General features: G+C 36.8%; 2 protein-coding genes and 1 long non-coding RNA gene across 5 annotated transcripts in view; 2 read left to right on the top strand and 1 right to left on the bottom strand.

Annotated features, from left to right (window-relative positions):
* The window catches only part of crfb4 (cytokine receptor family member b4), a 98,585-nt gene that overhangs the window by 62,916 nt on the left and 22,903 nt on the right, over positions 1–12,766 (bottom strand). The gene's annotated exons all lie outside the window — the stretch shown is intronic.
* On the top strand, positions 7,526–7,996 carry LOC307165072. The gene is made up of 3 exons (XR_013822399.1): positions 7,526–7,583; positions 7,776–7,840; positions 7,941–7,996. It is a non-coding gene; the product is annotated as an uncharacterized lncRNA (long non-coding RNA).
* On the top strand, positions 10,339–10,977 carry LOC307164394 (gamma-crystallin M2-like; the record flags this gene model as incomplete). The annotated part of the gene is made up of 2 exons (XM_079881213.1): positions 10,339–10,548; positions 10,705–10,977. Exons 1-2 carry the CDS (start codon positions 10,354–10,356, stop codon positions 10,975–10,977), a joined length of 468 nt encoding a protein of 155 aa, XP_079737339.1. The 5' UTR covers positions 10,339–10,353.

The raw sequence follows: 12,766 nt of genomic DNA, 5'->3' as shown, positions 1-12,766 counted from the left end.
TATAAACAAAAAGGGGCTTGAGCCTCCCACACAGCGGTTCCCCATTCACAAGCACTTCCAGAGAGCAACGTTAATACATAAACATGTAGATGTTTCTTGTGTTCTAAATTTCACTATTTCTTCAAGATGAGATCAGTATGATGGATTCTGATGCCAGTGATCCTGATGAGAGTGAGTCTGAGGATGATGCTCCTGCTGGAGCTGCAGATGTTTCCAGTGATTTTGGTATGTGTCAAGTTTATGAACATGTTTGTTTGTTTGTTTGTTTATTATTTTAACCCATAATTTTCATTAGATTATTGGCATAAATAAAATGCATAGATACAATTATACTGTGCATATAGTGCAGCTTTTCTAACAGAATATTATTGAAATTAGGGATCAACCAATAAGTTGATCATTTTCATGTTCGCCAAAAACTGATAAATGACAGATGAACACAAGTTTTAAAAAGCAGCTGTTTAACCCTCTGGGGTCGGCAAACGCGCCCGCGCGTTTTGCTGGATTTTCTTCACATTGTAGCAGAATAAACTTAAATTACTCTGTCATTTATAGTCATACAGAAAAAAGAAATATAAAAAAGAATCTGTGAGATTTCTACTTTTGTATGTGTCCACTTACAATCAAATCAAAACATTGTGCTTTTGTAAAATAAAGAAAATAAACAGGCTGTGCTTTCTGCCTCTCCGTCGCGGTGAACTTTTTTTTCTTGAGCACGTCTATAAACTGAAACAAAACTCAGCAAATACTTGTCACACATTTATGAGCCATATATCTTTATAATCATTTAAGTGTGTACTTTTAAATGATTGGATTCAAACTGAAAACAAATATTCTCTGCTTAAGTAATTTGTATAAAACCAACAAGATGTCCAGTTTCTCAAGCACTTGCTCATTATTTTTTATTTGACCACGCCCACATGCTCAAAAGAGATTGACATGCAGATTGTCCACGCCTCACACGCAACAAAGCATGAAACTTCACCAAAGTCTCTGCTTTTCGTCGAGTTTGGAAGACATGCCGTGAGCTTACATTGGATTTACCTCAGAAGAAGAAGAACGCAATTTGAAGACAAGAAAGAGGTAAGAAATTCTTAATTATTAGTTAATGTCATTGTTTAATAAACTTCACATTGCAGTTGAACCATTACTGTGTTTGTGGATATCTGCTCAAACGTAGATATGTATAATATGGTAACCATAATGTATCATATTTTGGAGCGCGCTCTGCGTTTGAATGTTTCATATTTTGGAGCGCGCTCTGCTCTGTGTTTGAATGTTTAATATTTTGGAGCGCGCTCTGCTCTGCATTTGAATGTATCATATTTTGGAGCGCGATGTACATTTGAATGTATCATATTTTGGAGCGCGCTCTGCGTTTGAATGTATCATATTTTGGAGCACGCTCTGCTCTGCGTTTGAATGTTTCATATTTTGGAGCGCGCTGTGCGTTTGAAAAGCAAAACGCAACAAACAATAGGCTTCATGTTTTTATATTGTAATCAATATGTTTTTCTCTAGCGTAGTTGTTACTGAAATCTTTTAGAAGATTTAATTTATTGTTATTATTATTTTATGCAGCAATGCGCATAGCCTATGCCTACAAGGCACAACATTTTAAGAAGAAATTTTAACCAGAAAAATCTAAAATCTTTTCCCAAAATCGTGCAGCCCTATAGTTTCTCTTGATATCAGTATGTTCACAGTTTTTTTTTTTTTTTTACAGGGCCCAGATGCAACTGAGTCCTGCTAACTTCAACATTCACATGAGTCTCTGTACATGAACATGGTAAAGTGAAAATCAAACACCTTGGAAATGAAAGGTATGTACAATGTTTTTAGGAATGGCACAAAGGTCTCTGTCTTTGGATCATTGTTTTCAATAATGTGCTTTTTTGTCATTTGTTGTGTATCTTTGGATTATGTTGTGTTGTAAATAAATCCAAACAATCAAAAAGCCATTATTTTTTAAATCTCCTTATTCTTTGTGCAAGGTTGCTCAGAATGACAGGGCCTGATATCTCCTAATAGGGCCATTAGGGGAGGGTCTTTGTCTTTCTCGGGTGTGAAAATCCATACATATTAATGATGTGTTTACGCCTCCCGCATAAAGCTTTCTTACACAAATCACTTAAAAACAGTTAAAAAAACTTTTAAATCAATATATTGTCTTATCTGAATGAGCAGTCAGGGTGATTTATATATTGCAGAAGCAGAGCTGCTCGGCATGCTCTCCAGTGAGCTTGCTTCTTCTTTTGTCATAAATTGCAGACGCTTCACTGAAGACACACTAGAGACTGATGAGGGTGTTGAGCAAAGACATTTTCTTGCTTCTTTGGCAAGTATCTTGAAGCGCCCTTCGTTCTGTCTACACCACTGGAGTGGATCCCCCTTTCACCGGTCAGTCACTGGCTCTTATTCTAGGCTACGTGATACAATTTTCAAAAGTCTTGTGAAGACATAATCAGTATGGGTTTCATGGCCTTATTTCAGTGACAATTTTTTTTTGTATTTTCTCAAACCACGCATAAATGTCATTATCTCAAAACTACAAACTTTTACATACATGCTGCTGATATATTATTGTAGCAGAGTTTGTGCTAAATACAGTGTAATCGGACTTAAGCCATGAAAATGTCACAAGTAACAGAAATAAGCACAAATGTCAGAGCATGTCAGAACACCTCCAGGGCCAGAAAACACCTCAGATCCCAGAGGGTTAACAGGCTGATAATATTTAATCTCTAGAATAATATTTTGAATATGTTGTTTGAAATGTCATTAAGATATCAGGTTTATTTCCAGTTAAAATTGAGTTCTGTAACACTATTAATACTAACGTATTAATTATTCTGTACAGAGAATGAGAGTGAGGCAGAAATTGAAAACCCACGGAGAGGACAAAAAGTGTGCTGGTCGAATGCGGAAGTTAGCGTTGTAATTAAACATTTTAAGGCGCATATAACGAAAGGGAAACTGGCCACACTGACTGAATGCCAGCAGTGTAAGACAGCAGAAAATACAGTTTTGGCAAGGCGCAGTGCACAAAACATCAGAGATTTTGTCAGAAATCGTGGAATTAGTTTAAAAAGGAAAGCCCAAATCAAGTAAAGTTACATCATGTGTCTTATTTGATGTTGTTCTGTTTTGATTATTACTTGTTTGTTGTTTTTGTTATTTTCATTCTGTAGTAAGAAACTTATGGCAGCAGTAGTTTGTCAAAAAAAGGCAATTCTGTTAGCATTTCCTCACCCTCGACAAAACCAACTTAATGCATTAGAGGTCGACCGATATGCGTTTTTCAGGACCGATACCGATAATTACAGATCAAGTAGACCGATAACCGATATTTTGAACCGATATGTGTGTAGTGTAAAAATGAAAATTATTGTGAAAATTAAGAATAAAAAGGCCTCTGACAAAGTCTCTCTTTAAATTCGTTTAACCATATCTTTAATTCTGAGAACTGTTAATAATAAGAACATTAATATTAATAATAATAACAACAACATAAAAAGTGCAGGGAGCATCCAGCAGCATTCTGTAAACATTTTGTAAAACTTAAAAGAAGTAAATTTAAACAACAACAAGCAACAAATGAACAAATAATGGAAAATAAATGTAATAGCTAGGTAAATTAAAATGGGTAACAATTAGTAGTCCCAGTCCAGCGGCACCAGGTTGTGGTGCAGAAGCAGAGCTGCTCGGCATGCTCTCCAGTGAGCTTGCTTCTTCTTTTGTCATAAATTGCAGACGCTTCACTGAAGACACACTAGAGACTGATGAGGGTGGTGAGCAAAGACATTTTCTTGCTTCTTTGGCAAGTATCTTGAAGCGCCCTTCGTTCTGTCTACACCACTGGAGTGGATCCCCCTTTCACCGGTCAGTCACTGGCTCTTTGAGGTACTGATGTAACTCGTCTTCAATGCTGTCCTTGGCCGACAGATCACCAGTATGGGGGCCAAGAAGAGAACTGAAGATCTTGGGCCCTATTTTAACGATCTGAAACGCAAGTATCAAGCGCGAAACGCAAGTAACTTTATGGGTGGGTCTCGGGCGCTGTTGCTATTACACCGGCGGGATAAATGACTCTTGCGCCCGACGCAAATCTAAAATGGGTTGGTCTGAAGTCGCTTCATTCAACCACCATAGGTGTGGTTTGGGCGTAACGTGAAATAAACCAATCAGAGCGACATCTCACATTCCCTTTAAGAGCAGGACTGGCGTTTTTAATGCAACTTCAGGAACGTCTACCTTTTTAACGTACCTTCTACGTCTATTTTTTCACATCTTCATGGACACAACAATGATTTCCCTCGTGTGTTAATATTTAGCCTGCCCTGACCTCTACCTGTTATTCGGATGTTCTCTGTGTTTCCTCCATTGATCTGTCTGCTGTTGTTGACCCTGCCTGTACGACTATTCTTAATAAAGCTGCAAATGGATCCTACTGAGTCTGGTGCTTCGTTACACAGAGGATCAGGGAGAAGTTTTGTTTTTTTTATATTAATATTATTTAACATTAGCCAATTGGCGAAGAGTTCTTCATTTTTGAACATTGTTTTGAACATTGTTCTTCAGTTACTTAAAAGCAAAGAAAGGTAGGCTGTTTATTTACTTGTTTTTGCGGTTGGATCCCGTAGCGCTATATTCTCTGCATGCTTATGCTTCTCTCTAATGGACAGTCTGTTCAATATTTGTGGGAATGATTGGGTATGATGTTTCAGGCCTATAATAAAAGTTTACGTGTTACGTGCCTGTGTCAGCGTGTAGCAAAGACAGCGCGCATCAGAGAGCGCGCGTCAGAGAGAGCTTAAAGTGATATTGATGTTCGGGTTGGGTCGGGTCGGGTCGGGGTCGGGCTGAAAAATTGCAGCCGTTGTCGGGCTGGGGCCGGGTAGGGCTTGAACGCCACGGGCCAGGGCCAGGTTAGGGCTGGAGTTTTTGGCCCGTGCAGGGCTCTACCCTCTGGATGCTCTTTGGCTGGCCAAACCATCATTCACCACCAGCTGCAACGTATATTTATAACTTATAACGTATAACTCAATCATTGAGTCGGTTGATCCTGACCAGCAATCCATTGTAAAGGAGAGTGAGAATCCAGCCTTCTCTGGCTGGATTAGGGTTTTTATCTTGCTTACAACCCTTTCATAGATTTCTGGAAGCTTCTCAGTGTGGTAATACTTCTCACTGTTTAGTGCATATCGTGTTTTTTTTTTTGTTTCTGAAACATGTATTGTAGGCTGACATGTGGATGTTGCTCCCTGCTCAGATTCAGGTTTGTTTGTTTGAGCAGATTTATACAAGTCATTGTGATGAATCCTAAGATGGGACCACAGGTTTGAAGTATTGGCACTTTTTGCCATTGTACCACCCATACTGACAACATCTTTACATGTATTGCACACTGCCTGCCCTGGTGATGGTTGAGTGCAGTACTCCCACTCTGCACTTCTAAATGTTGTCTTCCTCCGTGTATCCATCTACAGTGAGGGTAAGATAAAGAGAGAGTTAAAAGTGGGGCCACTGTATGTTTCATGATTAAGCTTATGGATACTGTACTACAGCTAAACAGCTTGGGGAAAGGGAAGTATTGGCTTCAATAATTTACATGTTAGAAATGTAGGCTATGTGTAATAGCTTAACCTCTCATAATTATTTTCTGATGACTAAAACATAGCCTAAAATAATAGAGGTGACTATTCAATTAATCGTCTAATGCACATCAATGGATTAACTAAAAAAATGAAAATCACACACAAACCATATTGTAATTGTATGTTTATTCTCTTTATTTTTGATGTGTAGAAACGTTTGTTTGACTGTTTATCACGGAGTTAAAAACTAGGAAGTGTCCAGGACAGCATCATCCAGAAACGTGCCATGTGAGATGATTGACAGCTATTCATCGAATGAGAGAGCGCGGAGTCCATAACTGACTCAAATCAGGAATAGGGGAGACAGAGCTCGTGCTAAACGCTCTTTCAGCTCTTCAGATCGCATAATTCAGTGAGAAATGAATAGAAATGGTATTCTGTATGACGAAATATTTTGTAATCATGTGAGAATAAAGCAAAATTTCTCCAAATATGTGCAATTTTTGACTGTGAAGCTATGTGAACACAAAAACCGCAGCAGACGTGAGTGAATTCATTCGTCTCGATAATATATTCACAATATAACGTTAAGTTGGCCGAATGGTGAGAAGCTAAAATAGGTTTTAGTTACACTAGCACCGATGTGAGGCTCCGTTAAAGCCTATGACTGCAATGGCGGACATTGACCGGGAATTCACAGTATAACTGAGAACGGGGGTGCTTGTCATCATAAATAGATTATATTGAGGTGTTTTGCAACTTCAGTGTAGTGATTTAATGCAACTTCAGGAATGTCTACCACTGCCTTGGTAGACAACAGACAACTGATGTGTGATGATCAGTGAAGCAGCTCCTGTTAGCAAGTGCTTTCGTTGTGAGAGTGCAACATTTTCAGTGCCTTCAGCCTTCCGCGTTGATTGGCTGGACTCGTGACTCCCAACAAATCAGATGGGCGATGGGTGGGCATTACACTGTTAGACTTTTCTGTAATTTCTACGGTTATTTAATTTAAATCCCCCAGTATTATACTGCTATTCCTCTTTACAGTAAATAACTGTGATTCCCATTGCATCATGGGAATTTTCTGTGACGTCTAACACCACATACAGAGACTTACTGTATTTTTTTAATTTGCAGTATACTACTGTATTTGATGTAACAGTCTCTCTGGCTGGCACCATTCCATCGTGCTTTTTATTTCCTAATTTTTGCCTTACACCGCGTGTATACAACGCTATAATAGCCAGAGGCTGTCTATATTGGACACATTGAAGCGACCGGACCATTAATGCAAAATGCAAACCTGTTTGTCCCTTGTCAGAAATAGCGTGGGTGCTTGGACTCGGAGTACCGTGCGTCAGAAATATAACGGCGCATCACTGTACACTGTCTGGGATTTGTCGTGTCGCGCCGGAGCATCCAGTGTAATATCACTGGGGTCTGACTGTCTTTTGTTGGACCGTGCCGTTCGTGTCCGGCCCGGGGAAGAGACGGAATTCACTTCACAAAGAGAGAGAGATCAGCAAGCAAGGTAAAAAACACATTCTGTGTGTGTTGACCGGATTGTGCCCAGTTTAACCTATGTTATAACGTTAGCCTACTCGTCAACATGGCGGTAACGAACTTCACCACGGTAAACTGTGCTAACGTTTCATTTTACAGACTTTGTTAGATTATTGAATTGTCGGGTTAAAATACGCCAACGAGCTACGCTTAGTTTACATTAACAATAAATTATCTAATGTGAAATTCTGTTTTGGTTGTAGATGTTGGCCTACTGATGAGAAAATAACATTGTATGTTAGCTAACGTTAAGTTTTATTTGGCTTTGGCCACCTTTCTAGTTTTAGCATTAGTTTGCAAACTATAACATATAGTTTTTTTTTTTTAATGGAACTTAATATTTGCTTCCATTTTTGTATGTGTTTAAAGGCAACTGCAACAAAGCGCCAATTCGCGCCAGTGACTTCTAGCAAGATTACAGAGGTAACTTAGGCCATTTGTGATATATTTTGAGATAAGTTTGCTGAAATGATTAGCAATATGTGATAAGTGCTTTGGAGCCACTGGTGCAGACAAGGTAGCATACAATATCTTATAAAATCTCTATAAAATTGGCTAACTTTATATCAAATAAGTGTCCTTTGCATCATGTCTAACTTTATATTTATTAAACAGCAAATGAACCAATCAGAAGATGGACCATTTTCTATGTTCAGTCTCACCAGATTAAATGTATCCAGGTAAGCACTACAGTAAAACTCTCACTAATTCATTCGTACCAAATCTAGCATTCTAAACAACCTACGTTTATATTTTTGCATTATTTTGATATTTTATTAGGCAGAAGACTCTCTACCTTTGCAGTCCCACCTGAACAGGAAGGTCCTAAGATCAGCGCACAGGTGGGTTAACTACTGTAGGAAGGAGAAGGATCATCACTCAGTGATTTCTTGCATGTGTCTTACTGTGTATTTGTCTCAAACAGGGACCCCTTCACTGCAGACAAGCTGAAATGGGCTAAAATCATCGATTTCAGTCGTTCTTTCTATGGATCTCAGCATTTTTGGACATAATTTAGGATTTGTAAGTCTGACACAATGGCCAATGAATCAGTACATAATACATACAATGAATCAGTACATAAATGAAATTTGGTAACATTTTATAATAACTGCACGCTATTAATCATTAGTTAAGCATTAGTAAACAGTTAATTCATCTTTTATAAAGCATTAATAGACATTTATAAGCAGTTTATAAATACAGCTATAAATGCTTTATTCTTGATTTATAAGCATATCTATAATGTGTTTAACAATTGTATTTTCATAATTTATTAATGATCAATTTATCATTTTTAAATGAAGTATTGCATTATTTACAAACCAGTTATTTAGGTGTTGTCATTGATTCATAAGATCACTTAGAAAGTGTAAGTAAATGTAGTAAACGCAGGTAGTTATAAAGCATTTAGTAGTGGTCAGTTAACTATGTTTGTAAGCTCATCTAAAGTGATGACTAGTTATGCTTTGTAAAACATTTATAAAGGAGAATTAAAGGCTTATTTATCTTCTAAACAGAAAAAGGAAACAAACAACACAGTGATACAGAACATAAAAATATTTAACAGCCTTTAAATCTCCTTTATAAATGCTTTACAAGGCATAACTAGTCCTCACTTTAGATGAGCTCACAAAAATAGTTCACTGACCACTACTAAATGCTTTATAACTACCTGAATTAACCCTGAATTACAGTAGAAATACATGTTAATAAAGCATTTATTAACACACTAAGTAACTATTACTATATGTCTGAATAATAAGATGTATGAATGTACATTTAAATACTTTATTAATCATTTACTTACACTTTCTAAGTGATCTTATGAGTCACTGACAACTCCTAAATAACCGGTTTGAAAATAATTACTTCATTTAGAAATGATAAATTGATCATTAATAAAGTATACAAATACAATTATTAAACACATTATAGATATGCTTATAAATCAAGAATAAAGTATTTATAACCGTATTTATAAACTGCTTATTAATGTCTATTAATGCTTTATAAATGATGAATTAACTGTTTACTAATGCTTAACTAATGATTGATAGTGTGCAGTTATTATAAAGTGTTACCTGAAATGTATATTAGTATTTATATTAGAGCTAATTTAAGTGTTCTTATTGATGTGAAATATGTTTAGTTGGCATTGGCAATAAGGTTTAACACAAAGTTTAATACAAAGAATGAACTTCTTAGAATGTACTTAAAAAAAAAAAACGTGTATTCTGTCTGGGTACCTTGTGTAACTGATATGAATGACTCGGCAACATTTTATTTTAGTTTTAGGATAATTTTATATACACAATTTAATGAAAATTATACAAACACACAGATCCTCTTTAGACTTGCGTTAGAAGTGAGTAAATGCTAAAAGCCAAAGAAATGGTATAGGCAGACAAAGTTGTTAAGGTAGGATTGTTCAGTAACATCTTTAAGGCAGAAAGTAGGAAAGACTCACTGTATATGACTTTTCAAAATACAGTAAAAATAATAATAATGGATTTGCCAGGGAACTTATTATTACTGTAAAACACTGTAAAAGGTATGCTTTTTGGAAGTGAAAAAGTAAGAATAGCCATCATATTTAAAGTTTAAAGTCTATAATATTCAACAAGACAATAAATACACACTATAAGGAAATGTTACTAAAAAAGGCAAGTTCCCCCACCATGGCAGTAGGTAAGAATGATTTTAAAAAAAAATTTTTTTTATTGATTACAAATATTGTATTTTATAAAACTATAGGTCACTATATTTGGCTATACGTTGTGTTTGGCTGTAATTATGTTACCAGTACAAATGTTACCAGTTACCAAACAGACTTTAAAAGTACTAAGATCTGCATACCAGGCTTTAGCTAGAATGGCCTCTATTCCAACTTGCACAGTCAGGAATTGGCTAACAATAGGTGCTGTGTAGTCTTTAGTCTAGGTCTAGTATAAAGGTACGGGTGACAGCAGTCAGTCAACAACCAGAATCAGCTTCAGCTTCTCCTTTGTGGAACTACTGAGGACCAGAGGATCGCAACCATGAAGGTAAACCTTGTTCCAGCTGCCATTTACACATATTTTAACTTCTTATGCGTTTTATTTAGTATATTTCACTTTAAATCACTAAAACTTTTATTTTTCAGGTCACCTTTTTTGAGGACAGGAACTTCCAGGGTCGCTCTTACGACTGTATGGGCGACAGTGGTGACTTCTCCTCCTACCTGAAACGCTGTCACTCTTGCAGAGTGGAGAGCGGATGCTGGATGATGTATGATCATCCCAACTACATGGGAAATGGATATTTCTTTAAAAGGGGCGAGTACGCTGATTACATGTCTATGTTTGGAATGAGCAACTGCATCAGATCCTGCCGTATGATCCCCATGGTGAGCTCAAAATTAATGCTCATATACAGTATATATGTGTGTGTGTGTGTGTGTATATATGTTTTTATTTTTTGGGCTGTGACTAAAAAAATCTTGTGAGAAAATGAACTTTCTGGCTGATAAACTTAAATGAAACTGACTTATCTTCCACAACAGCACAGGGGCTCCTACAGAATGAGGATCTACGAGAGGGATAACTTCATGGGTCAGATGTACGAGATGATGGATGACTGTGACAACATCATGGACCGTTACCGCATGTCTCACTGCCAGTCCTGTCATGTGATGGACGGCCACTGGCTCATGTATGAGCAGCCCCACTACAGAGGCAGGATGTCCTACTTCAGGCCTGGAGAGTACAGGAGCTTCAGCAATATGGGTGGCATGAGATTCATGAGCATGAGGCGTATCATGGACTCTTGGTACTAGTGTTCAAATGTTTCAATAAAATCATTTCTATACAACACTAAACATTGTGTTATGAAAATAATGAATGCCACTATTACATGAGCAGTTCACGGATTGAGCACGGATTAATTGCTCACCACAAGACTAGTAATATGCGCTAACAAAGTAAATAGGGTCAATTTTGATTTCACAGGGACTTTAAGAGAAAAGTGAATAATTTTTCATTTTGTCAAGTCTTGCCCCCTTAAAAAAAGCCCCTTGCTAAAGACATACTGGGGACTAGAAAAGTGAACCCTTTCTCTCTTTTTAATGAAAGTTCGTTCTGCATGCTGAAGCATACAGTAAGGTCCAACCAGTTTAAAGACTACACATGCCTTTGAACTTCTAATTTTTGCAGACAGACTAAAATCTCTTAAATCTTGTCTTGTTCACGCTGTGTGAATTCTTTATAATGAACAAAGTCATCAGTTACTCATGAAATATGTGTTTGAACGTGCTACATTCAATTTTCTAGATTTAAGTTATTTAGAATCTAAAACTTTCAAGCTTTCACATTAACACATCAACACATCACACATTGAGGACATAGTCCAACAGATGTCTTGCGCAAATACAAATCAAAATATATAGGATTAATGCCACTATATTCTTCTTACGTTTTAGAACATATTGACAGACTATCTTTATCATCAATAACCGTCTTTCAAATGTATGATGTACAGGACAAGCTTGTTGAGGAAAACATGGGGTAGGAAGAATCAGGAATTGGTTATGAACCACAGTCCTAGTGTTCTAGATTGGCTGTGCAGTTGGTTTTGCCCTTTTAATCTAATCACAAATCAAGACCCCTTCTGTGGATGGAGAAGAACTAAGTTCAAAATCTACAGTGTAAGCAAGATCCCAAAATGCATGCCCATTAAAAAAAAAAAAAAGAAAAGAAAATACATTTAGTCAAGAGTTTTGAATATGAAACAACAAACACATGATAAAAATAGAAACTTAGGCCTTGTCTAAAAGCTTAGGCAGCTGGGAGAGGGAATTTGATACAGAGAGTATTGCAATATTTTGCATAGGGACATCGTATCGGGCACCACACTTTTTAGGGCCTGAATTCATGCTCATTATTGCAAGTGTTGTGCATAATATTACCATAAACTCCAAACTTATGATACAAATATTATATAATCTGTTTGTGAAAACAAAGCTGTTTCACAAATCTGTTTGTGAAAAGAAATAAACTAACATCATGAGCAAATCAGTGCTGTTGAATCTCTCTCTCTTTTATTTCTCTTGGACATGCGTAGTGAGCTGTGTGTAAAGGAAGCGATAAAACAAATCTTTTGGTCATGATTAGAATCAAAGAAACTGTCTATAATGCCATATCTACACTGCCAGTGTGCTCGTTCATAACACTGTTGACAAGAAAGGTGGCAGCAGCAGTAAAATGTGTCTCATGCTAAGAGAGGGTGAGGAAGGGTACTTAAAAAAGCCTGTATCATCATTACTTGATTCATTATTGTTACATACAGTGGGTTATACCAGAAAATCAAACTGTCTTGTGTTACTGTGTAGGCTGTTACAACAAAAATAACACCACGGAACCATATAGCATCCAAGTTGTATGCTTTTACATGGTTAATGGCAACCATGTATCTTCCTAAAACAACAATTAAAATATGATTCAGCACTATATATTATAGCATCTTTAACTACTGTACTATGTACTTTCATAAAAAAAAAAAAAAAAAACTTACTGTGTTCATGTTGTATTGCAAAACAATTTTGCTCCTGTTGCGGAGGGATGAAAGGT

Source organism: Squalius cephalus (genome assembly GCF_949319135.1).
Source record: "Squalius cephalus genome assembly, chromosome: 9".
Classification (NCBI taxonomy): domain Eukaryota; kingdom Metazoa; phylum Chordata; class Actinopteri; order Cypriniformes; family Leuciscidae; genus Squalius; species Squalius cephalus.
Note: the sequence above shows the minus strand (reverse complement) of the source record. Positions and strands in the feature narration are given on the sequence as shown.